We start from the raw sequence: 26,456 nt of genomic DNA, 5'->3' as shown, positions 1-26,456 counted from the left end.
AACTTGATCCCTGGCTGACCAGGAGAGGTGGTGGCAAGTTGGGCTGATGTATGAAGTTTTGCTAGACAGGGTTTTATGGGATATACTTTGTCCTCCCCTTTGCCCCCAAATCCCTCCTGCCTCGATTCAGATTTGTTGCTGAGTCTGGAGTACGGCATGTACTACGAGCATGTGTCTGGGAGGGTGCATGGAGGGAGGCTTGTACGCAGCCCCCACCCCTGCCAATTGCTGAACGGACTGTTGCATCAGCTAGGATCTGTGCACAGTTCTTAGGAACAGTAGGGGAGTCCCACATACTAATCACACAACACTTTGCAATGCTTTGAGTGACACCTGTGGGTTTATGAAAGTGCACAGAATAGTCAGTCCCCTTGTTCTAAAGGGTCAGTTCTTGGTCACCCCAAAGGCAAATCATAGAAAAGCTGCTCAGTTTTATGATTGGTCTCTTGCGTGTCCCTTTCTCCCACAAAGGAGGAAAGGGCTCTAGCTTGCTGATGTGCTTTGCAGGAAGAAAGGCCCTGATTGTGTTGGCACACGAGGAGAACTACTCCTTCAATCATGCCATGAAAGATGCTGCTGTGGGCGTGCTACAGAAGAGAGGCTGGAGTGTCACCATTTCTGACCTATACAAGATGAAGTTTAACCCTGTGCCATCACTGGTACTGAACATCACTACTCCCCTTAAAGTTCAGCATTTCCCATCTTTGTTCTTAGTACTGATCTCTGTCTCCTATCTCAGGTAAGTCAAAAGACCCCAACAACTTCAAGTATGGTCCTGAGACAGCCTTGGCATGGGCAGAAGGTTGGCTGAGCAGCAACATTGTAGCAGAGCAGAAGAAGCTTGAAGCTGCAGACCTTCTGATATTCCAGGTACCATCTCTCCCTGCCAGAGGAAAGGGGAAAGTCCTGGGTTGAAAGAAGCATAATCATTACCGGACTCTATTCTGGAAAGTGGGAGAGGTGATAGTGTCCCTGTAAAGGGAAGGATCTGTCCCTCCTGCCCCAGAGGGTGAAGCTAGCACGTATATGTGTATCCGCCTGTGGTGTGGGTAATAGAACTGAACACTGGCTTGTGGAACTCCCCAGGGCAAGGCTTCAGTGGAGATGGATAGGCTCAGCCAGCTGGAAAAGAGACTAGATATGGGGTAGGCTTGGCGGTTTGAGGCCCAAAGCCATTTCTCTACATCTAGGTTGACTCCACTGTAACGCAGGGCTCTGTCCCTCGGTTGCTGTGCCAGGACACCCCTGCTCAGCTCCTGGCACAGTGCTAGTTTGGGAAACTGGGGTCAGGTCCAACCTGCGTGCACAGGGGGTGAGGAAGGCTCAGGGTTGCTGGCAGGTATTGCTTGCCTGTTTGAAGCACAGATGGGAACTGAAGAGAAACAGTCAAACTAAAGAGTCCCATTCAACTGGGCCCAAGCAAACACTGTGAGTTTTAGTATGGGTAACATAAAGGTGTACAGTTAGGCCCAAAGAACGTCAGCCTTGCTTACAGGCTGGAGGACTGGAGCCTGGGAAGAGTTTGGGGGCTACTCAGCTGCACATGAGCTTTCAGTGAAACACTGACTGGGATACATGGACAGGGGAATCTCACGTAGGAGCAGACAGGTCACTTTACCTCTGCATTGGGCGCTGGTGCGACCACTGCTGGAATCCTGTGTCCAGTGCTGGTGCCCACAAGTCCAGAAGGATGTTGTAAATTTGAGAGAAGAGCCATGAGATTGGTTATAAGGCAGGTTTTCTAACCATGTAGTGATAGGCTCAAGGAGCTGAATCTGTGTAGTGTAACAAAGAGACGGATAAGGGGTGACTTGATGAGTGTGCTCTAAGTTCCTCCAAGGGAACAAATATTTAATAATGGGCTGCTCAATCTAGCAGACAAAGGTAGAACAAGATCCTGTGGCTGGAAGCTTGACAAAATCAGAGGGGAAACAGAGTAATTAACCATGGGACGAACCAAGGGTTTTGGTGGATTCTCTATCATGGGCAACTTTTAAATGAAGATTGGATCTCTTTCTAGAAGCTATGTTCTGGGAAGTTCTGCAGCCTATGCTACAGCAGAGGTCAGACTGGATGATCACAATTGTCCCTTCTGGTCTTGGAATCTATAAAACTCCAGGCCAAAATTCCTGCCGCACAAGGGGATGCAAGTCACCCCTCCTGCTGTACAGCTAAACCCATAGAACAAGACATAACTTGAGGAATTAGATTTTCATAGCAAACCAGAAACCCTGAGGGTACCAGTATGTGCTGTTACTCTTGGTTCTCGGCCTTCTCCAGTAGTTGTAATAGCCTTGAACTGAAGGCGGCCTGTCCTGCCCAAATAAAAGCCTTGGCAGTCTTAGAGCTTTCCTGTGTTTTCTCACTCTAGAGTAGCCTGCTCCATTTCTGTGGCTTGCAAGTCTAGGAGCCCCAAATCGCCTACAGCATTAGTCACGCTCCTGAGGATGCCTGTTTGCAGATCCTGGAGGACTGGAAGAAGCGACTGGAAGCTATCTGGGAAGAGAAACCTATCAGTTTTGTTCCAGACATCAACTTTGATCTGAGCTACGTAGGGGGCTTTGTGCTGAAACAGGAGGTGCAGGACCGCCAGAAAGCTCAGAAATATGGGCTGAGTGTGGGAAAGCACCTGGGGAAAGCCATCCCACCTGACAGCCAGGTCAAAGCCCAGAAGAAATAGCTTCCTCTGCGACACAAGGCCCAGTGGGCTCCTCTCTGGTCTCTATCACTGTGTGGCTCTGCCATGGTGGCAGGTCTCTTGGCTTTACCCTACTTTCAGATGCCTTTCTGCTCTTTCGTAGGGTGAGGAGAGCATTTCTTCTCTTCCCACCTCTTCCTCATGGGGGCGTTGGTGCCTCTTGCAGGCTACTCCTATCTCCCCTTGACTCAGGGAGGCGTCAGTGCCATACCTCCTCCAGTCAGGTAGCGGTAATTAACCTACTGGGTTCCAATAGCATCTGAGAGTGGGATGAGTTGGGAATCTTGCCTCCCTATTATTACATGGTGCTTGCTGTTCACTTCCCTGGTGGTCTTGGTATCGTACAATGTAAGCTCTCTGTTCATGTATAACACAATGATTCTAAATAAAGAGGTTTCCTATTGGAACTGCTTATTCTATATATCTGTGCCCTTGTGTTCAGGGGTGACCTTCAGGCCTGGACAACCCCTGCACTGAGTTATTGCACCCGCCCCCGAGGTCTCTACCAATCTGACCTGGGGGGAAATTCCTTCCCAACGCAGATACGGTGATTCGTTAGACCTGAGCATGGGCGTGAGACCCACCAGCTAGACACCTGGGAAAGAATTCTCTGTAGTAACTCAGAGCCTTCCCCTCAAATGTCTAGGGTTGCCCACTTTCTAATCGCACAAAACCAAACACCCTAGCCATGCCCCTTCCCTGAGGCCCTTTCCCCAAGGCCCTGGCCCTCATTCACTACATTTCCCCTTCCCTCGGTGGCTCGCTCTCCCCCACCCTTTTAGAAACGCCCCTTGTTTGTTTTGGAAGGAAGTCCCTGCTCTGCTGTCTAAATTTATGATCCTGCTACTTGCAAGGAAGGTTTCCATTGGGTTTAGAGACCTCCCTGATTTGTCTTGGGTCCACCATTCCAAAGAGCAGAGAAAAGCCACAGCCATCTCTACTGTTCTTTCTACATTGGCTGCCGAGTGTAGCCCTGCTGCAGGAACAGCATCACTGACAAAGCGTGCAAGCTGGCTCAAGGTGCTACCTCAGTCAATACCAGGAGGACAATAGGGGCAAGAATCTCCATCAGGTCACTTGAATAACACAAGTTTTGCCCCCTCTCTAGCTCACCTTGTTTTCATTACGTTTTCAAGTTGTCACACAGCTTGGAAGGTGATCTGGCTGCTGGGAGGAAAACGTTTGGTCTTTGTTTAACCACTAGGCTGAACCTCAGGAAGAGGACTGGCACTGCTGGCCCTGTCTCTTCCTGGGTAAGGCCTCAAATTTGGTAGGGTCTGAGGTCAGTGCCAAAAGCTATTTCGCAGACCCCTTTGGGCAGTGGCCAGGCCAGGAGGAGGGTGCAGTCCTGTAAGTGCATATGTATCAGTGCAAACCTGATCATCAGTAGCCCTGGGCTATGGTAATATGCAGATATTATGCTTGCAAATCTCTTGGCACAATTAAGTTTCATGGATGAGTGATGAGGAGATTCCCCCTTTAATCATGGTATATTGAAGAAGCCATTGAGCCACTTCAAGCCTGCTCTTTGGACTGGTAAAAGAAGTGGAGTGTATCCCTTGCCCACATTTAGAATTTGCTAGTGGGAGAAGGGTCATTCCTTTTACATTAGAGGAGCATACTTCCATGGCCTTGGTGGTCTGATTCTTAGCCAAAGGGACACAGCTTCCCTCGGGGCCAGCGCAAGGTTTGAAATTATCCTCGCAACACTCCTACACAGACTGGAATGTTCTGATGTGCCTTAGAGAGCACACTGTACAGCTCTGCTCTACAAGGACAGGCCGCCCTGACTACTGGACCCTCAGACTCTCCCATCCAGGAGCGAGCGTGCCATAGCCACACCCCGAGAGCCTGGCTTCTAAGAGACTAGCCTGCAATCACTTGGCAGGTAGTCCTAAGGTCCTCGACTGCAATCCAGATTTTCCTTCACTTCTAAAATACATGAGGGTCTATCTGCCCTATCCCCAGAGGCTTCCCTCACTGGATTTGGAAGTGAGGCCCAGGGAGATGACACACAAGGTGTGCAGGTCCTGCAGCCAGGTGGGTGTGCTGTCAGCAAGGCGCTCTCCATGTGCAGAACAACAGGCAGAATGGCCTGGTCTGCATTCCAACAGGCACCTATGTGCTGGGCCCATCCTTTTGGGAACTGTTGAAAGAAGGGAGCAGCCACTGCTGCTGCCACCTCTGGCTCTGAAGGAGCCCAGCACAGCTGGGCAGCTAGGAGAGATTTAGGGTTGAGCCACTAGATGGCACATGCCAGTTGTTGGTTGGTCGGAGCTGCAGCATGGATAGAAGAGAAGGGAGCAGTAACGCAGCCATCGCTATAGTGATTCACTGGTGGCAGCCATTCAACTTGGGAGAAACCTACAGGTGAGGGCTCTTGGGGTCCTCAGAGTAACGTCCCAGGAAACCGCTGGTGGGTTTTTAGGCTCTAACAGGAGTAGCTGCATGAAATGCTCCTCCCCCTGCATTGGCAGAGCTTTGACTCTGCACCCGAGAATCAGTTCACTCTGCAAATGAGCAATAGGAGACAAGTGGCTGGTGTGTGTGTGTGGAGTAGCTAGGAGGGCAGTGAGGGAGAACAGACCCCAGGACTCAGCCGACCAGCTAGAGGAGAAAGTCTGACCAAACTCGCAGTGCGGCAGGCACAAAGCAAGTTCTCTCTTTCTGCATGTCAGCTCAGAGTGGGGCCTGGCTGGCTTTTCCCAGTAGCCACACGTGGCCTTGGTGGGATATTTTCTTTTGCATTCAATATTCTAATCCCAGTGGACCCAAAGGAACCTTTTCTTCCCCACTCAGAGACCGAGTTTGATAGAGTTAGAGATGGCAGTTGACTGAACTTGAAAGAAGCCCCTTTACCCCACCCAACCTGCAACTGTACACGATGGGAGGAGAGGCACATCTCAGGGAATACCCAGCCTTTGATCAAAAAGGGGGGGGAGGGGAGAGGCACCTGACAGCAAAGATGATCTGAACCTAGCACTGCCCCCTTCAGGGCTCTGCCTGAGTCCTCACTACGTTCATATAAATTCTGTATAAATCTGCTTAATTGTGGTGAACTGCAAACATTTGATTCAGCACTAACTGGTCCCAGTGAGGAATGAACAGTCAGAGGGTTGCAGGCTGGAGCACTTATGATACAGGGGTTGGTTGTTTCAAGGTTTTGTTAGTACAAAACCCTCCCGGCCCTCTTCACTGTAGAGGGCTAAAGCTTCTGACTAACTCCCTGCCTGCTCCAGACAGTATCCTGAGCACTCAGCACATGCGTGGGGAAGACAGTCCTGCCCAGCCAACAGGAAAAGGGCTGTGTCCCTTGGTCTCCCCGCCCAGGGCACTCAGAACAATCGGTTAAACCCCAACTTAGTTGTGAATTGCACATGACGTACTGCAGATGCATCCTCTGACTCTCACTCTTGCTGTTTCCTGGACAAAATCAAATATGGTGTTAGTTTAATGTCTGAGCAATCCCCGCTGCAATGTGCCTGCAGGGGGGCAGACTCACTCCACTGCTCTATTTTCTCTGGTCTTAGTTTGTTTGAAAATTTTACCCAGCATAAACAAAAGCACCCAGAGATGCAGCACTCTGGCTCCTGAGTTAGTCCTGTGCCTCTGACAGTGCCACCTGCTGCTATTTATCCCACGAAGGACAGGTTTTTTTAAATGTGGAACCCACTGGTGGAATGAGGCTGTCTTGTCACCCATGCACAATGGCTGGCAGCGTGGGGGTGGCTGGTGGACACAGCCATGGAAATGCTGGACCCTTGAGGCACTTTGGCTCTTTCCAAGGTGACAGACGCCACAGCTCGCTCAGGGATTTTCCTTAGTTTCCAAATCATTGAAGGCCAGGGGGGCATTTTTCTTTAACAAATCAAAAGGCCCATGAAACTGGACTGCAGATGTGGTAAATCACCAGGCTCATCCAAAATAAACCCAAGCACCAGACCCCAAGGGAATAGAGACCTGAGATGCCACATGCTTCTGGGGGCGATAATGCAACAAGAACAAAGGTCCGACTTTTCTCTGGAGAAAGGAGAATCGAATCCTTTCCCCCTGCACAGCTTCTTCCAGATCCTAAGCTGTGGCTGCTGCTGCAGTACTGAGACTTACAGCAGAGAAAGGAGGGGCCGCAGCACCCAGGGCCGCTAGTCTCCCTCCCTGCACGAGCACTTATTCAGACGCTGCAGTGGCCCCAGGGGGTTAATGCAAACTTCCCACTGCTCCCTTGCTCCATGACTGCAGCAGGAGAGTTGAACGATTGTGTCCTTCTGCAGCACTTTACAAATATTACAAAATGGCAGGTCACAGGACCCTCAGGACACAGGTAAGTCATAGCCCATTTTACAGGTATTCAGAGTCAGAGCAAGTCACAGACCAAGTACCAAGCAGTGAGCACAGCGCAGCTTTTGAGAGTTCCATTTGGATCACTTGACACTCCGCTCAAAGGCCCTGCTACAGGCAGCCTTGCAGCGTAGACTCATTGCCAGAGCTCCTCAGTGCCACTCCAGCACCAGGAGGAGGAGTCTGCCTGAAAGCAACACCAGGGACTTTCATGGAGGAACAAGAGCTTGAAGTACTGGGATGACTCTGTAGCGATGGGAAGTGTCCAGTGAAAGAAGTCAGCAGCTCCAAAACTAACAAATGACCTGAGCCTCTCCTGTGAGGACAGGAACGAACCAAGCATAGGGCTTGTTGGTGCCCATCCAAGAACCCATGGTGGTATAAGAGAGAGAGAGACAGAGAGAGAGAGAGAGAGAGAGAACACAGAGACTGTGGATTGTCAGTTTCCAAAGCGCTCAGCAGCAGCCCTTGCAGGGCCTGAAAACCAAGGAATAAGCTACAAAGTGCACAGCACTTCTCATAAGTCTCACCTGGAGATCATGGCTGAAGGCCAAACACAGGGACTCCATTCTTTAAAGCTACCTGGCAATGTAAAAAAGAGGAGAAAAGAATCCCCATAACATTATTCTACCCCCTACAATATTTACATATTCAGCTGAGAGGGCAAGCACTTTGTGTATCAAGTCCTGGAAGCGGCAAGGCACTGAAGAAAGGGAAGGGACAGGAGGAGAAGGGCTAGATAGTGATGGGTTCTGAGATCAGTGCGGCTAGATGTGTTTTTAAAGTGGCACTGGAAGGCCATGGTATGAGTCACTGGGAGCTTTGCAAGTTCCCCTTTATGGGGACAGTGCCAGTGCAAAAGTATTAGTAGCTATTTTCAGCCACCAGTCCCTGCAGAATGAAAGAAATTTGCAGCAGAATGCTGGAGAGGATCCCATCGTTTAGGGCATCATTTTCCTATCATCTGGGATTATTCCACAATGAAAAGCACCTAGTCAGATAGAGAATTGATACCAGAGTCATTTCCAGGGTATATCCCCCAAATTCCTATTACTGTGGGGTTAGGAAAGCGACCTGATTTACTGAAATGAAACTGACATACTAGTTTAGAATTCTTGTGGCTACAGCTAATAAATCTACTTCATCACTAGGGTTGTGAAACAAATGTCAGCTACAGAACTGTGGCGGGTCAGAATCAAGAATTGAGAAATTGAACGATTTACCATTTATATTAGAACAACAATCGAGCTCTTTGAGAAAAGCTGGGTCAAAATGGGATGAACTGAAAAATAAATGTATATACATATTTTAACGAGTTTAACTTTGACTCATCACCTCTGAGACAAACAGTGTAAGTGGGAATACAGACCTTGCATACAATTTAAAATGTTATGTTTCAAGCGTGTTTCACCTCGATAGGAACTTCTTTATCAAGATAAAGATTCTAGAGATAAGCTGTTTGATTTACAGCCCGATTCCAAAAGGGAAAGATGACTGTAAATGCCTTGTTTGGAGAAGAAATTGGAGGTTGTCAAGGTTCCTTCCCCACTCTGAACTCTGGGGTACAGATGTGGGGACCTGCATGAAAACCCCCTAAGCTTATTTTTACCACCTTAGGTTAAAACTTCCCCAAGGTACAAACTATTTTACCTTTTGTCCCTGGACCTTATTGCTGCCACCACCAAGTGTCTAACAAAAATAACAGGGAAAGAGCCCGCTTGGAAACGTCTTTCTCCCCAAAATCCCCCCAAGCCCAACACCCCCTCTCCTGGCTTGATTAAAATCCTCACCAATTTGCAAAGCTGAACACAGATCCAAACCCCTGGATCTTAAGAACAATGAAAAAGCAATCAGGTTCTTAAAAGAAGAATTTTAATTAAAGAAAAAGTAAAAGAATCACCTCTGTAAAATCAGGATGGTAAATACCTTACAGGGTAATCAGATTCAAAACAGAGAATCCCTCTCGGCAAAACCTTAAGTTACAAAAAGACACAAAAACCGGAATATACATTCCATTCAGCACAACTTATTTTATCAGCCATTTAAACAAAAAAGAATCTAACGCATATCTAACTAGATTGCTTACTGACTCTTTACAGGAGTTCTGACCTGCATTCCTGCTCTGGTCCCGGCAAAAGCAACACACAGACAGAGAGAACCTTTGTTTCTCCTCCCCCCACCCTGCCCCCAGCTTTGAAAGTATCTTGTCTCCTCATTGGTCATTTTGGTCAGGTGCCAGCGAGGTTATCTTAGCTTCTTAACCCTTTACAGATGAAACGATTTTTCCTCTGGCCAGGAGGGATTTAAACGTGTTTACCCTTCCCTTTACATTTATGACAGAGGTGATAAAGCTGATAATTAAGTTTATTTTTAATGTCGCTGCTGGATGGATGTTGTGATTGGTTTTTTAAAATAATCTGTTTTTATAGGATTTCTTTCATATTGAATATTCGGTAACATATTATTTTAAGCCCTTTCACCCAGTTAAGGCCATGCCAGTTTCTTCCAAAGTCGTCTCATGAATCTGGAGTTTGGGTTTTTTTGGGGAGGGTTGGGGGGAGTTACAGACATCAGTCACACTATGCAAAATATTGAATATGTGGGAGTAAGGGGCTTGGTGGCAGGGCTGGGAGGACCTAGGCAGCCACTAGAGGACGCGGGCTAGATTGGGGCAGTGTGGGAATTGGAGGTGGGCAGATTTCAGAATTGGGAAGGGGGCCCCTAACATGTTCTTGCATGAGGACCCTCTGGGGCTGTGTTATGCCACTGGCCAGCAGCCATAACTTCAGAAGTACTTTTCTTGAACTGCTTTAATGTCTGCAGTGGTAAGAAAAGCTTTAGCATAAAATTGTTCATTTTACTCATTTCAAGGATGATGACGTGATTAGTGAGAACATTTTAACTATGAATTATATATAGGAAGAAGGATCTAAACAAAGCATTTTTTAACGTTTCAGCATCTCCCTTTAATAGTGTTGTGTGTTCCTCCCACCAGAGGAAGGGGACAGTTCCTTATTCTGCATCAACAAACTTCACCTTTTGAAAAACACTCAGTCTCAGAGCTTCAACCTTATCTAAGGGAAAGTGCTTCTAGTTTGGTTAATCTAATCACTAAATGGTTTGAAATACCCCAAATCAAAACCACAACCCATCTTACAAGACACTGGAAAATCTCAGATTTCCAATGATTTTAAAAGAAAACCCAGTTCTTTTAGTCTAACATTCCAGCTTGTCAACACGAGAGCTTCCTGTCTCATGGTATTTCAAGGTAGCAATTGAAATCTTATTGTGTGCACTATGGATTAAATACATCCTTTGAGATTGCAAAGTAAAGACAATTCAAATCCACATGGGGCCAAGCTGACAGCTGCTGACCAATGTAGACATCTTGAGTTGTAGGCTCCCCTCTCCAAGCTGGTGCTGTGAAGACAGTTCTTGGGCTTGGTGAAGAACTCGTGTACCCCCTAGCCAGACGCTTTACAGATGATACAGTTATTTAGGTTAATCAAGACTAGAGGAGACTGAGGAACTCTGGAGAGACCTAGCAAAACGAGGTGATTGAATTTCATCTGCTATCATTCTGCACAGTGTTGACAAATGTATGCAGACACTTGTGGAAGGAATACCCCTGGCAGAAGGATTACATAACAAAAGCATGAATGGTTAGACAGTCAGTCAGGGTCTCATGTTCACCCGTTCAAAATACAAGAACAAGGGACACTCAGTCAAAGTGAAAGGCAGCAAGTTAATACCACTGATAAAAGAAAACACTTTCCCTCCCAACCCTACCATGAATAATCAACCTGTGGAACTCCTTGCCGTAATGTATCATTGACGTCAAGGGCTTAAAAGGATTCTACAAAAGATCAGAAGTTTCTATGGCTAACGTGGAAACATACAATCACATTACGGAGGACAATTTTATAGAAGTTCTAAACCTCATGTTTTTGGGTAGAAGGCTAAATCAATCACTAGCAGGATTGTCAACTCCTGCAATTTTATTATGAATCTAGCAATATTTTGTGCTTTTTAATCCAGCTTGTAGAATCCTATAATTGAGAATCTCAGTTTTTGTTATTTAAAAAGGTAAATTTCTGTTCCTCATGGATGCAGAGGAAAACTTGAAAATGTGACTTGAGTGAACCCTGAGGGCTCTGAAATCAAAAGGCAACCTCCCCTTTTTCAAAATAATACTGGGGGTCCAGACTCATTTTGGAAGGGTGTGGCAACATTGCAGTAGGCAGCATAGCTCACGACGCTGAAGGCCGGAAGGAACCATCAGATTGTTTCATGTGCCCTCCTGTATAACACAGGCCATTACTTTTCACCCAGTTACCCCATATTGAGCTCAGTAACTTGTGTTTGGCTAAAGCCTTACCTCCAGAAAGGTGTCTGGTCTCAATGGACGACATGAAGAGGGTGAATCCACCATTTCTCTTGGGAGTTTGTTGCAGTGGCTAATCACCCTCACCATTAAAAAATTGTGCCTTATCTGTAATTTGAATTTGTCTGGCTTCAGCATCCAGACATTGGTTCTTGGTCTGCTTCTCACTATTATATTAAGCGGCCCTTAAGTACCTGGTATTTTCTCTAATAAGGTTCTTAGACACTAATCAAGTCACCTCTCAATCTTCTTTTTGACAAGCTAAACATACCGAGCTCTAAGCCTCTGACTGCAAGGCATTTTCTTCAGCCCTTCAGTCATTTTTCGTGTGGCTCTTTTCTACGCCCTCTCCAATTTTCCAACAGCCTTTTTAAAATGTGGACGCCAGAACTGTACACAGCATTAGAATATTGGTCTCACTAATGCCATTTTCACAGGTTAAATCACCTTCCTAATCACTATTCCTGTTTATACATCTAAGGATCACATTAACTCTTTTTGCCACAGCACCAGACTGGGAGCTTCCTGGTCAGTTGCTTGTCCACTATGGGTATGCCTACACTGGAATTAGATATGCACACCTGTCTCAGGCTTACAGGGCTCAGGCTGTGGGGCTGTTTAACTGTACTGTAGACTTCTGGGCTCAGGCTGCAGCCCAAGTGCTGGGACTTAGAGCCTGGACTCCAGCCTGAGCTCAGACATTGACACTGCAATTAAACAGCCCCATGAGCTCCAGTCAGCTGGCGCAGGTCAGCTGCGGGTGTTTAACTGTAGTGTAGACATACCTCGTGAATCCTAAATCCTTTCAGTCACTGCTTTCTAGGCTACAGGCCTCCATTCTGTTGGTACGTCCTGCATTCCTTGTTCCTAGATCAGTGGTTTTCAACCTTTGGTCCGTGGACACATGGGGGTCCACAGACTATGTCTAAGGAGTCTGTGAAAGGCTGTACTTACCATAGAAGAGTGGTTTTCAACCTATAGCCTGTGGACCCCTGGGGTCTGTAGACGATGTCTAAGATTCCCAAAGGGGTCTGCACTGCCGTTTGAAATTTTTTAGGGGTCCACAAATGAAAAAAGGTTAAAAACCACAGTCCTAGATTTATAAATGTGCAAGTGGCTGTATTAAAAACACAGTTTGAATGGACCCAGATTGCGAAATAATCCAGATAGCTAGGTATGACTGCCCTGTCTTCAACACTATTTACCACTCTGACAATCTGGGTCACCTGCAAACATCATCAGCCGTGAGTGTCTGTTTCTTCTGGGTCATTGTTGGAAACGTTGGAGAGCCTCATCCCAGAGCCGATCCCTCCTGGACCCCACTGGAAACTCCCCGGTTCAATGGCAATGCCCTGCGGACAGCTGCTTGCTGATACCTGTCGCTAGCCAGCTCTTCATCCAGTTCATCGTGCTAATGTTTTCATCAGACTGTTGTGTGGTATTAAGTCAAACACCTTACAAAAGCATAACCACTTTACCTCTGTGCAGGTGCCGTTATCAACCAAACTGGTTACCTCAAAGAGTTAGATCAGATTTGTTTGACGAGCCCTATTTCCAATAAAATCATGTTGATGTCAGAAATTATACTCCTAGCCTTTAACTCCTAATCAGTTGAATCCTGTATCACCTTGTCCAGAATTGACATCTAGCTAACCATCTTAGAATTACTTAAGAATTACCCTATAGACAGATTAACCATAGTTGTCCACTATGGAGGTTTCTTGCACCTTCCTCTTAAACATCTGGTATTGAACACTGTCAAAGAGGATACTGGACCAGATTAATATAGCAATTTTCATGACCCTATAAATGCAAATGCCATGGCCCGAGCAGCAAGGAGATTTCTGCCTCTGTAAGACCACTCTGGAGTTGGGAGAACCAGTTATGAGGTCAAAAGGAATCACTAAAACCCCTGGGAAAGCTGCAAAGAGTATTTGCTTGTGTAACAATTCCTACAAGGGTGCCTGAGCAGGATACCAGCCTGGACTCAGTCTCCCCTGTGTCAGCACCAAGCCATAAGGTTACCATCACCAGCCAGCCAAATTTATTAAGTACTTACAGTAGCTGCTTTTTTCACTGGGGCACGAGAGAAGCTGCCTTTGAAAGAACATGACAGGAGTTCACGCTGCAAAATGAAAACTTTCAATGTTTTATTCTTGACTGCAGCTGTTTACAGAAATATAGTTGCGAGTATACAAATGTCCCAATAGAAGCAAAATATTTATTTTTATTTTAATATTCAACAAGTTATCACAGGATAGCTAAAAACATAGATGCAAATGAAATCTCCCCTCATAGAATAAACTGAAAACACCTGGTATCAGTGCTCTGAAGATCCCAACTACAAAAGCCATATACACAGAAATGCACAAAGGAATATCTGGTGCTACTTTCACATTGCAGGACAACAGAAAAGATAGCTCAGTGGTGATCTGTGCACTCCAACAAAAACATGGCAGAAAGGCAGATAAACCACTCCAGAAAGAAAGGACACAAGCATGTTGAGTTTACGCAGAGAACAACAACAGAGGTAGAAGGCTCTAATTTGAAGCTTTTGGAGCTTACCCATTAAAAACAGTGAGCTGTATGGGGACAAACCTCAAAAACTCTTTATATCAAATAGTAATCAGCACAGAAAAGCTTCAGGTTGGTAATGGTCCTTTTAACAGGACACAGGGGCATGATCCCAATCCCATAACATCCAGAAATGCTGCATTTTTTCCCTGAAATGGGACTAACACCACATGGGACTAACCTGCTCAGAATACTACCTCCTGCCTAGATGGAGCACACGCAGGAAGTGGACACTCTGGACCAGACCCTAAGCTACTGTAAATTCCTCTGGCTCCAAGGACTTCAATGATGCTATGCCAATTTGCACCAGCTGAGGATCTGTCCCTCTCCTGGCTTGGAGACCAGAACAAGTCTGGTGGCTGGGTTTCACAGCTGTTAGGCATCTGAACCAAGCACTTGTCAAGGGAGGATAAATGAGAATTCAGCAGCTGGAAGGAAGAGCACTGATATGCTTATGCTGGTTTGAATGGGATGTGCATTTTGTGGGACAATTTCCCAGCCAGGAGGAGCACAACTGCGGAAGGGAGTGTTTCTAAGGTACAGCAGGAGGAAGGTCAGGACCAGGTAAGTGCTCAGCATTAAGGGAAAAGAGGGAAGTCAGGGCATCGGTCTTGGACACTGCAAGGGAGCGAGCAGAGGTGGTTTGAATCAAACATGCCAGAATCATAATGTCTGGGGATTAACTGACTGTCAAATTAGAATGCACCAGGAAAAGCTGTGGGAGCAAAATACATTGCTCTTCATTTCTGTCAAGAACCGACATTCCCGTTAAGAGTTTAATCTCTTCCTAAGTCTTCAACAAGTAAGTACTGGCAAGTCCAGTGCTCCCCATACAGCAAGATACCACTGGGGAGAACTTACTCGTCAGACTGCTTCAATAAATAAACCTTATTGGTTAAAACCTTATAACAAAATTCAGCAACCCTTGGTTTTTGATCACCTTTCCTTAGGTGCAAAAAAAATCAGAAAAAGTAGAACCAGAAGGAGCTACACAGGTAGATCTAGGTCCTTGGTTTAAGCCCAGTCCAGCTCAGTAATGGGGTAAAAATCTTTGCCATTTGACAGACGTTTGGTGACCCCTGTTGAAAGTGGATTACTTTTATTAGTCCAGCTCCTAGCTAGTCCCTACCACAAACCCCACCAGGGTGTCCTTGGCACTATCTGGTAGCCTCTGCTGAGAAGCCTGGGAAACTGAGTCCTGAGAAGTGGCCCCTCCTGAAAAGGAGTGAGGCAAATTGGCAAAGAGAAGTGTGTGGGAAACATACTGCTGTTGCCCTTGCTGAACCCATCCAGGGGACTGCGATTTCCTGGCCTGCCAGTTCGCGCATTTCACAAAACATCAAATTCACTAAAGGTTAATAAAACTCTATAGAAAAATAGAAAAGCACAGGGATGTTTCAAACAGTCATTTCACCTTAATCCCATGGATTTTAGTGAATTGCTGAAAAGTACATATTTCTGGGATAATACTTATTATTACACTACTAATCCCTCCCCACTCATACAGTATTTACACATTTATATAGCTATTACTGATCTATTGAAGAGAGTTAGAGAAACAAGTGCACACTAAGGACAACTATGTTCTTTGAAAGTTATAAAAATGTTACTATAACAGTCTTTATGCATTTATATAATAAACTCAATGGTATAGTGATGGTTTGCAGTGTTGTTGTCAGCATGTTGGTCCCAGGATATGAGACACACAAGGTGGTGTGATGAGGTAATCTCTTTTATTGGACCAGCTTCTTCTTTTATTGTCCAACAACGGAAGTTTGTCCAATAAAAGATATGACCTCACCCACCTTGTCTCTTTGGCATATCATCTGATTCCAACTATATACATATGTACAAGTCAAGGATTTTTATGCACAATATATTTACACATATACAAGAAATTATATAAGGGAAAAAAGACTTTTCTACATTCTCTCTCAAAAGCACAGACTAAACTGGAGAATTTTATATGTACATTTTCCCCAGATTTTCTCTGCTGTGCCGTATCTTTTATTGTCTCTAAGTAGTGTATATCACATATCAAGTAAAGAGTTCATGAAGTCTGGCTCTTAGTAGGCAACTATTTGTACACAAATGTATACATTTGCACACATAACTGACTGTTTGCACACACCATTACCAGAACTGCAAGGGTGAATATTTCTGCATGTAGAATTATCAAGATCTGTCCCAAAAGACTCATCAAAATTCTACACTCAAGAGCCTTACAATATGCTCTTGACTGTCAATCCAGCTAGCTTTTAAACATCTCAAATAATGGGTCTTCCACCACTCTCTTTGCAAGACTATTCCACAGAAACAGATCTCTCACTGGGATAATTCTTTCTTCTCCCAGTGGTCAGATTAAATTTCCCTTTTCTCACTTTCAACCTACAGTTCCAAGTTCAGAGAACACTAAGCAATTCCTCACCATGCTTGATGCTTCCACTGTTCAGATAAATACTTGTATAGACAGAGCTCTGCAAATGGGTACATAGTTTGAATAGACAGCCTGATAATTGTTAAGTAATAGAGCAATGTGTGAGATACAATTGAAAATAAAATTCTGTAATTAAATTTCTCTTCTTCTGTGCATTGTTATTGTAGCCATATTAGTCCCAGGATATGAGAGAGACAAAGTGGGTGAGGTAATATATTTACTGGACCAATTTCTGTTGGTGAGACAAGCTTTTGACCTACACAGAGCTCTTCCCCAGATCTGGGAAGAGAACTCAGAGTTTCACAGCTAAATACAAGGTTGAGTAGCTAGTTTAGCATAAGTAGTGTAAGGGACCATTCAAGGTGAAGTGGCCCATTAACACTCAGCAAAATTATGAATTTAAGCTCCCAGGCCTACCAGTCCTCATCAAAGGAAATCTGCACATTTTAAACAGATGAGCCTGGGAGCTTAAATACATAACTTTGCTGGACACTAAAAATCATGGTCTTAACAGAGACACTGGATTTATGGCTTATTACAACAATCTGTAACCCACTAACTCCCCTTTTTGTCCTATGACTAAAGGGGTGTTAATGGGCCCCTTCACCTTGAATGGCCCGTTAGAATATATAACTACTTATACTAAAAAGAACAGGAGGACTTGTGGCACCTTAGAGACTAACAAATTTATTAGAGCATAAGCTTTTGTGGGCTACAGCCCACTTCATCGGATGCACAGAATGGAACATATAGTAAGAAGGTTTCAGAGTAGCAGCAGTGTTAGTCTGTATCCGCAAAAAGAAAAGGAGTACTTGTGGCACTAGTCTCTAAGGTGCCACAAGTACTCCTTTTCTTCTATATAGTAAGAAGCTATACACACACACACACACAGAAAAGGTGGAAGTTGACATACAAACTGTAAGAGGCTAATTAAGATGAGCTATTATCAGCAGGAGAAAAAAACTTCTGTAGTGATAATCAAGATGGCCCATTTAGACAATTGACAAGAAGGTGTGAGGATACTTAACAAGGGGAAATAGATTCAATATGTGTAACGACCCAGACACTCCCAGTCTCTATTCAAACCCAAATTAATAGTACCTAGTTTGCATATTTATTCAAGCTCTGCAGTTTCTGGTTGGAGTCTGTTTTTGAAGCTTTTCTGTTGCAAAATTGCCACCCTTAAATCTTTTACTGAGTGGCCAGAGAGGATGATGTGTTCTCCTACCGGTTTTTGAATGTTATGATTCCTGACGTCAGATTTGTGTCCATTTATTCTTTTGCCTAGAGACTGTCCGGTTTGGCCAATGTGCATGGCAGAGGGGCATTGCTGGCATATGATGGCATATATCACATTGGTAGATGTGTGGGTGAACGAGCCCCTGATGGCGTGGCTAATGGGATTAGGTCCTATGATGGAGTCACTTGAATAAATATGTGGACAGAGTTGGCATCGGGCTTTGTTGCAAGGATAGGTTCCTGGGTTAGTGTTTTTGTTGTGTGGTTGCTGGAGAGTATTTGCTTCAGGTTGGGGGACTATCTGTAAGCAAGGACTGGTCTGTCTCCCAATATCTGAGAGAGTGAAGGATCATTTTTCAGGATAGGTTGTAAATCTTTGATGATGCGTTGGAGAGGTTTTAGTTGGGGGCTGAAGGTGACAGCAAGTGGCGTTCTATTATATTCTTTGTTGGGCCTGTCCTGTAGTAGTTGACTTCTGGGTACTCTTCTGGCACTGTCAATATGTTTTTTCACTTCAGCAGATGCGTATTGTAGTTTTACGAATGCTCAACAGAGATCTTGTAGGTGTTTGTCTCTGTCTGAGGGGTTGGAGCAAATGCGGTTGTATCTTAGAGCTTGGCTGTAGACAATGGATCGTGTGGTGTGTCCTGGATGGAAGCTGGAGGCATGTAGGTAAGTATAGCGATCAGTAGGTTTCCAGTATAGGGTGGTGTTTATGTGACCGTCGCTTATTAGCACAGTAGTGTCCAGGAAATGGACCGCTTGTGTGGATTGGTCTCGGCTGAGGTTGATGGTGGGATGGAAATTGTTGAAATCATGGTGGAATTCCTCAAGGGCTTCTTTTCCATGGGTCCAGATGATGAAGATGTCATCAATGTAGCTCAGGTAGGGTAGGGGTATTAGGGGACAAGAGCTAAGGAAGCCTTGTTCTAAGTCAGCTTACTTATGCTAAACTATCTGTTTGTCCTGTTTTTAGCAGTGACACTCTAAGTACCTTTCCCAGACCTGAAGAACAGCTCTGTGTAGCTCAAAAGCTTGTCTCTCTCACCAACAGAAATTGGTCCAATAAAAGATGATCTCACCCCCATCTTGTTTCTATAATTTATAAAAGTTTGACCTTTTTGGGTGTTTAATTTCTTTATTCCAATGAATAAATTTTATAACAAAGCATCTTTCCTGCTGCTCATATGGTTGTTTTGGCTACGTCAGAGAACGGATTTGAGCTCCTGTGTGGTTTGTCCTTTCTGAAGGCTTTGGAAGGACAATCTTGGAGAATGAAAAATCTTACCAGAGCAACAGAATGAGACTTCTTTTTGGTCAGTGTCCCCTAATCAAAGTCATAGCAGGAGCACTGGAAAACTCAAGGCTTATGTAGATTAGAAAAATGTACATCTGTGCAACTGGACATGCCAGTTCTGGGTAAGTATGAGAAGGGATGCTGTCAAGATTGACAGACACTAACCTGTTTATTTTTTATTTAAATTGAGTATAAATAAAAAAAGGTGTCCATTCACAGGCTCTGAGCACACTGACAATAATGTAAAATTAGCCAAACAAAAGGCCTGGTGGTTAACTGTCTATTTTGGCCCAGCAAGGCTGAAATGACTTGAATTGATTTTGTTGACAAAGGAAATAATAGTAGAGCATTTGGCTTGGATAACCATTGAAAGAGTAGAAGACAATTAGTGCCAACAAGTAGACTGGCCTGTGAAGTGGAAAGTGATGATGATCATCTCCTGCCATAGGAAATGTTTGGCTAATGCTTGTCTTAACTTTTTCTACAGCTTAAGTGTTATCCACCTACTTTATTCATCACTAAAGGAATAATAGTTTAACAGTTTCTTTTTATACAAGGGTGTTGTTTACATGGAGACAACATGACACAGGTAGAAGACATACTGATGTGGTAGCTAGCAGGGAGCATCTCCCTGGATATTAGTCAGTTATTAGGAAACAGGTGTGCAGTACACATCAGACATGCTGTAGAGACAACATCAGAAAAATGGGGTTTAGGAGAGTCAGGGAAGTTAATGGAGAAGTGACTTAAGCCTGGAGAATATAACCTAGTTTGAGGGAGAGAATGTGTGTGTGTGTTTTGTATTAAAGGTGGTTTAATAGAGAGTTCATGCAGGAGAAAAGCTCAAGAATCTTCTTAACTGTAAGGACAGTAGGACAATGGAACAAACTGCCTAGGGAAGCATGGAATCTCCATCACTGGAGGTTTTCAAAAAAAGGCTGGATAGCATCTGTCTTGGACGGTTTAGTCACAACAAATCCTGCATCTTGGCAGAGGGTTAGACAACATGACCTTTGAGGTCCCATATAACAATATGGTTCTATGAAAAAGAAACACTACACAGAAAATCCACCCTACAAATATAGTTCTACAGCTTTCCAGCTTCCATCCAGCACGTATAGCTATAAAACCATCTACTTCCATTGGTGAACATTGGCCTGACAGATATGAAAGCAAATTTCCTTTTGCAATAATGCTCCTAACATTTGATCTTTGGCAGTCTGGCTTCTTAAGTAATGTTCATCATAAGCAAGGGGTAATAGTTAATGTCATTTTTTGACTACTCAAGATGCACATATTTTCATTTACCTTAAATAATATCTAACTTTTCAAACCAAACTGGATTTGATTCCCCTGCCTCTCAATAACTCTACAGGCAATCCACTTTGTGTGCTTTTCCTCTAATACCCATACTGATGCAGACATATTATGGAATAAATAAGTTGGGGGTAAAAGAAAAAACAAAGGATAAGCTCCAAAAGTAAATGTCAACTATTGAAATCAAAACAGTGCCTGAGCAGGGCTCTGAAGGAACAAAGATGTGGTTCACATTATTTTTAGGTCCTTCTGCCATGAAACAACTTCTGTAAGCGGTTTCCTAGGCCTTTGCTGGCTCATTGAACCTCTCTCTTTATCCTCTGTAACAGCTGTTTGAAAGCAGCAGCAAGAGCACTTGTCAACCACTGAGCAAACCCTTCATTCAGAAGACAAATACTTTTTGTAACCAAATCACATGTTCAAAATGTTATACATTTAACATTGACCTAAAACAGACAGTAAATTTGACACAAAAGAAAATATAGATAATGTCGTTATTTGAATATGGTAGCACAGCCCTTGTAATCAACAATCTAAAAATATGCACACATTTAAACATTCCCCCCACAGTGGGAATTGTAGCAGTCCTGGTAAAAGGTTCTATTTTGGACACCAATTTTATTAAATGGAGAACTGGTCCCTGGTTTCTTGGCACCGACCAACAACGTTTCATCATGAGGATGCTCTCCTTCAAAAGAACAAAAAACAAAACAAACAGCACACAAGTCAGTTTATCATCCTCATCACCTCATTCTGCCCACTGTTGGCCTACGCAGCCATCAAGGTATCACCAAACATCCTCGTTCTGGGACTTAGTGTGAACAAGCTGCTCTTGCAGAAGCCACCAGTTTCTTACAAACGGATTACAAAAGGATGGTGTATTCAATCCGATGCTGTGCAGAACCCTTCTATTCATCCTCAGACAGCGCTCATTCAGTGCTGACAGGCTGCTCTTTCATGTCCTGAACCATAACAAAGGATTTTATTTTACTTTTTTCCATAGCAGGAGAAAAATTACCGGAAGAAAAGCGTATGGTTCAGAGCTAAAAAGCAGCTCTGGACATTATGAAGTCGAGAAAATTTTCTTTAACATGATTATAATTTCAAACATTTTAGTGTAATTATAAATTAAAAGATCCAACACAAAGGAGCTAATAAAATATTAAATAGACAGTGACAGAGTAAAAGCTGAATGGCTCATTCTGAATGAAAGCCCATCAGACAGTTGTCTAAATGGGTTTCCTTACTACATCCCACTGCTGTGTGACAGACACAAACACACACTGAAGTTGTCCAGAGCCAACGGGAACAATACATTGCCAGATGGAATGGCCCAAGATGAACAAACCATTTATGTTGCAAAAAGTACTTAAATACTGAGTAAAGACATAACAAACCCCACCCTCACCCCCACCATTATCAGACGCCACGTTGTGGTAGAACATCAGACAAACTCACAAATTTACCACAAAAATGTGTGGCAAAAAGAATATTTTATATATATGTATATATATAAATTTTTATATTTATGCCATTGTACTCACTCAGTACAAATAGCAAAATAGTATACCATTTCCTAAATACAAAATATAGCTTTCCAAAAAAATGAAACACACATTAGATATAAACCATCCAAAACTTGAACGATTGAAAACTGTATTCAAAATTAAATGACCCAGAGCAGGTCTCTTTCTGAAAAGTTCCCTTCATATCGGCAAGAAGCCTTACTACTGAAAACGTAATTCAATGCCTCTCAATGAGAGAGAGAGAGAGAGAGAGAGACAGACAGACAGACAGACAGACAGACACACACACACACACACACACAAAAAGAGAAAATGAACATTGTGACAGATTTTGACACACGGGAAAAACCGTTAAAACCAAAGAACATCTCTACATGGCTCAACTAGGTGCACAAGTTAGAAAAAACACGCAGTAAACAGACTAGGGTAACTTGAAAACCATTTACAGGCTACTCTCCATTACTTAAAATAACCAAAATGAAAAGTGACAGGATACCAATTATGCTACACCAAGGCATAGTAGCCACGCATGACAGCTGTTTGGCTCTAACCTGCATTAACATCTTTCTACAGGAAGGAGAGGGAAAAGACTGAAGAAAACGTCTGCCTGAGGTTATTGTGAGGCACCACATCTCTCTTGAGCTAGTCAGATCATTTGAAAGAATCCACATGCCTCACACTACAACTGCATGGCCTAGAGTGGGTTATTCTTAGATACTGTAAAACATGAGTAAATTGTTTTTAATTAATGTATGACCCCAGAGAGGCTACAACTCATGGGGACTGCTAGTAAAATGGATGCTTCAAACCTGCAATGAACCAAGAACGCTACAAAGATGCAGCAGCTCAGCTTGAAGTGATGTTTTAAAGAATGATTAAAAATCATGCTGTTTGCCCCCATATGGGATAAAGTTTAAGACTTTATATCAGCAACAACAGGGAAAAGTAGGGTTTCTCTAGGATTCAGGAAGTTTGGGGGATGGAGACAAAACCAGCATTTTCTCACGCCCTCAAACCCTGGTGACCTATAAAGATGCAGCCACTGGCTTGGCACTTTGCTACCACAGTGAGAGGTGCCTTGGACACCTAAGAGTTACTTCAGTTTCTAAAACCAGCAGGATATTTGTATTTGCTTAGGAAACAAATATAAAATTAGGGGGAGGGATGAAGAGCATGGAAAGAATGAAAGAGGGCAGCCTGGCATGAGAAAGCACAATGTTCAAGTTCTAATCTATGACAAAATAGTGAGAGGCATGAAGCAGTTGTTTCCTCAGCTAGGCAGATTGCGCTCTTCAGTTCAAGGGATTTTAGAACACAATTTACTGTGACTTTCCCCTTCATTTTGATAGAGCCACCTAATTCTTACTCTATGCAGTTTATATCTAAAATCATCAGTACAGAAAAAAACCTGTTAATCACACCCTCAGATGGGAAGCACCCACATCTCTCTGGCTGCTCCTAGAGTTGTAGCAGATTTTCTGATTGTATATTATATATATCACCACCACCACCACCTGCTGCGAATAACACACCCCTGCAATGGTCCTTCAGCTCGACTGGAAAAACTGCAATTCCTTCACTGACTGACAGCTATGCCATGAATCACAACGCGAGTTAGGGCACATGATGTTCCTGCTTCACAAGCTTTCCTACTCAACAGAGGTGTTGTGAAGGAGGAAGGGAAGAAAGAAAAAGTAAACATGATAACGTGTTATTTTCTAACAATAATAGCTGAGCAGTCATGCTTTGAATTAAAACAGCAGCCCATTAACTAATGGGGCCTAGGAAGGTGGTTAACAGTCCAGTTCCACCCCCTGTAACACAAAGCACAGCTTTTCAGCCATTATTGGCTTCAGGTGTCTCAAATGCTATCATTATAGCCTCAATTGCTAGACACTGCAGTAGGCAGCAAATGTGCTCTTTAGAAAAGAGAGTGAAGTTTACATATTTGCTTGGGTACAGGCCATTCTTTAACAGAACAGTTCAGCTCCATACACCCTAATCCAGAGCCACAAGGTCTGAGAGGATCTTGGAAATCTTTTCCTTCACAGAATTTCTGAAATTAAAAACAAAACAGAGTTAGGCATAACTAGTGAAGTCTCATCTTTCATGTAGCTCCTTCATTTGAAAGCTCTTTACAAATTACAGAAACAAGTCTACACCCAGTGCCAAAATGCAGCCATCTTTGGGACAGAATATGACAACTATCTTGCAGTTTACAACATCATTACGAAACAGAAAGTGAAGAGCACAGCACCCAATTGAAACTTCAGGTTTTTCTGGGAGGCAGAACATCATTACAAAAGGTGGATATAGTCAGACGGTGTGGCTATACCTGAATTGAAGAGCCCATATATATTTAATGCTCATGCATGAGCAGAGCTTTACCTCTGATGTGGGGGGAAAAGGCACCTTCCAGAAATAGACACTTCCTAGCTCCGTGCTGTTGTATTGGCTCAGTTCTAACAATGATTCAGCAAGTGGTGCCTGTTCAATAAACACCATTTCCTGCAATGCCTGGCCCTCATGCAAACTACTTCAGCACGATGGGAAGGGCTTTGAAGACTATGGACTGAAGTGGCGTCTAATGCATCCACAATAAACCCAAAGTTTTACCTAAAGCCAGATTTGGTGACAGTTCTCAGAGATGCCAGGTCAGGCTGAAAGTGACCCATTCACCTTACCTTTGCCATTACAATGATTAGACTACAATGCCAGGTGACAGACCAACGAATGACCATTCAAGAACAAAACCCAAACTTGATCAATTATTTTCTACAGCTTCTGATCTCTTGATGAACAGCAATACTCACTACACTGGACTATTAAAAATTATACCAGGGGTTGGCAAACTGGGGCCCGCGGGCCACCTCTGGCCCCTCAGGACTTTGGATCCGGCCCACGGGATTGCCGCCCATGGTGCCACAGGCCCCACACTGCTCTCAGAAGCGGCCGGCACCGAGTCCCTGCAACCCGGGGGGGGGGGGGGAACGACACGCGGCAGCAGAGGGCTCCATGCATTGCCCTTGCCTCCCGGCACTGCCCCCCGCAGCTCCCATTGGCTGGGAATGGAGAACCATGGCCAATGGGAGCTTCAGGGGAGGTACCTGGAGGCGCGGCAAAGGCAGCGCGTGGAGCCCTGTGCCCCCCTTCCCCCAGGGGCCACGCAGGGACGTGGTGCCGGCTGCTTCCAGGAGCGACACCGCATGGGGCCACGGCAGGCAGGGAGCCTGCCATGGCCCCAGTGCATGCTGCTGTCACCCCGGAGCCACTTTAGGTAAGCGGCGCTGGGCTGGAGCCAGAACTCCTCCTACACCCCGCTCCCAACTCCCTGCCCTGAGCCTGGTCACACCCTGCACCCCAACCCCCTGCCCTGAGCCCCCTGCCAACCACACAACCATCCTGCACCCCAACACCCTGCACTGAGCCCCGTCACACCCCGCACCCTTCCTGCACCCCAAACCCCTGCCCTGAGCTCCTTCCCACAGTCCGCACCCCTCCTCCGCCCCAATCCCTTGCCCTGAGCCCATTCCTGCACACCACAACCCCTCCCACACCCCGCACTCCCTCCTGCACCCCAACCCCCTGCCCTGGCCCCACATACAATTTCCCCACCCAGATGTGGCCCTCTGCCCAAAAAGTTTGCCCACCCCTGAATTATATACTTGCTTCAGGGGCATAGAGATATATTAACTGATTTCTGCATGCACTGTGACTTCATTGCGAAGTCATCATCTGTTAAAACAAGAGGTTCTTTGGTATATATAAAAAGTTACTAAATATCATTGCAAGACCACCCACAGACCCAAAGTCACTACTTACTTGGCCAATTAAAATGAGCCAGTCATGTTGTTCCCCTGGTTTTGTAATGACACAAGCAAGTCATCTATTTTCTCTATACACTGATTGGTTGTCATAGACGAAGGTAGTGGAGAACTCTCAGATATCTGCTGAGACAGAAGCGTTGTCACTGCTGGTTGCCCCTCACTCTGTGCCTGACCTGGCTGACTTATAGCCATCAGCTGATCTGGCAATGCAGATGGTCCAGAGGTTAAGAGCTGGCCACAGTCTGTTAAGAAAGAAATGAACATAAATACAATAAATGATGATGATAATCCTTAGCTCTTATCTAGCACTTTTCACTAGTAGATCTCAAAGTGCTTTACAAAGGTCAGTATTGTTATGCCCTTTGATGGGTGGGGAAACTGAGGCACAACACAGTGCAGTGCCTTGCCCAAGGTCACCCATCAGGCTAGCAGTAGAGTAAGGAATAGAATCTAAGTCTTCACACATGGATATTGAAACTTGGAAATCCACTCATAAAAGGAGTTTGTTAACATACTAGTGTAAACATCTTTATTCAGGTCCAAATCGGCAGAAGAGGATGCACAAAAGTACACATGCTTTTGCACATGCATAAATTAGGTATGCAAGTTTGCCAGTGTACAAGGACAAATCAATTACACATAAGATCAAAAGATTCAAAAACATGTCAATAACCTGATTGAGGAGATGTACACAACTTTGATTTTACTGACATATGCAGTTCTGTATTGCTTGAATTACTCTATTAGTGGAAACTCAGAGCAGCTGATTATCCCACTGGCCCTACTTAAGCCAACAGCAGGAACAGGAAGTGGTCTGAA

The 26,456-nt window shown here is 44.5% G+C and overlaps 2 protein-coding genes across 2 annotated transcripts in view; one reads left to right on the top strand and one right to left on the bottom strand.

Moving 5' to 3' along the window:
* The first annotated feature begins 494 nt into the window (after positions 1–494).
* Positions 495–3,058, top strand: NQO1 (NAD(P)H quinone dehydrogenase 1). The gene is given in 3 exon segments (XM_077831440.1): positions 495–647; positions 715–870; positions 2,372–3,058. Coding segments are annotated over 3 exon segments (618 nt in total). The 3' UTR covers positions 2,681–3,058.
* A 5,888-nt stretch (positions 3,059–8,946) lies between these two features.
* Positions 8,947–26,456, bottom strand: part of NFAT5 (nuclear factor of activated T cells 5) — a 147,800-nt gene continuing 130,290 nt past the window's right edge. The window contains exons 13-17 of the mRNA XM_077831518.1: positions 25,633–25,879; positions 23,755–23,866; positions 21,032–21,246; positions 13,480–13,545; positions 8,947–10,664 (exon numbers count right to left, since the gene is read on the bottom strand). Coding sequence (XP_077687644.1) covers positions 25,641–25,879 — 239 coding nt within the window. The 3' untranslated portion in view covers positions 8,947–10,664; positions 13,480–13,545; positions 21,032–21,246; positions 23,755–23,866; positions 25,633–25,640. The remainder of the gene's footprint in view (positions 10,665–13,479; positions 13,546–21,031; positions 21,247–23,754; positions 23,867–25,632; positions 25,880–26,456) is intronic.

This window comes from Eretmochelys imbricata, chromosome 12 (assembly GCF_965152235.1).
Source record: "Eretmochelys imbricata isolate rEreImb1 chromosome 12, rEreImb1.hap1, whole genome shotgun sequence".
Taxonomy (NCBI): Eukaryota; Metazoa; Chordata; order Testudines; family Cheloniidae; genus Eretmochelys; species Eretmochelys imbricata.
This window is presented reverse-complemented; position numbering and strand designations above follow the sequence as displayed.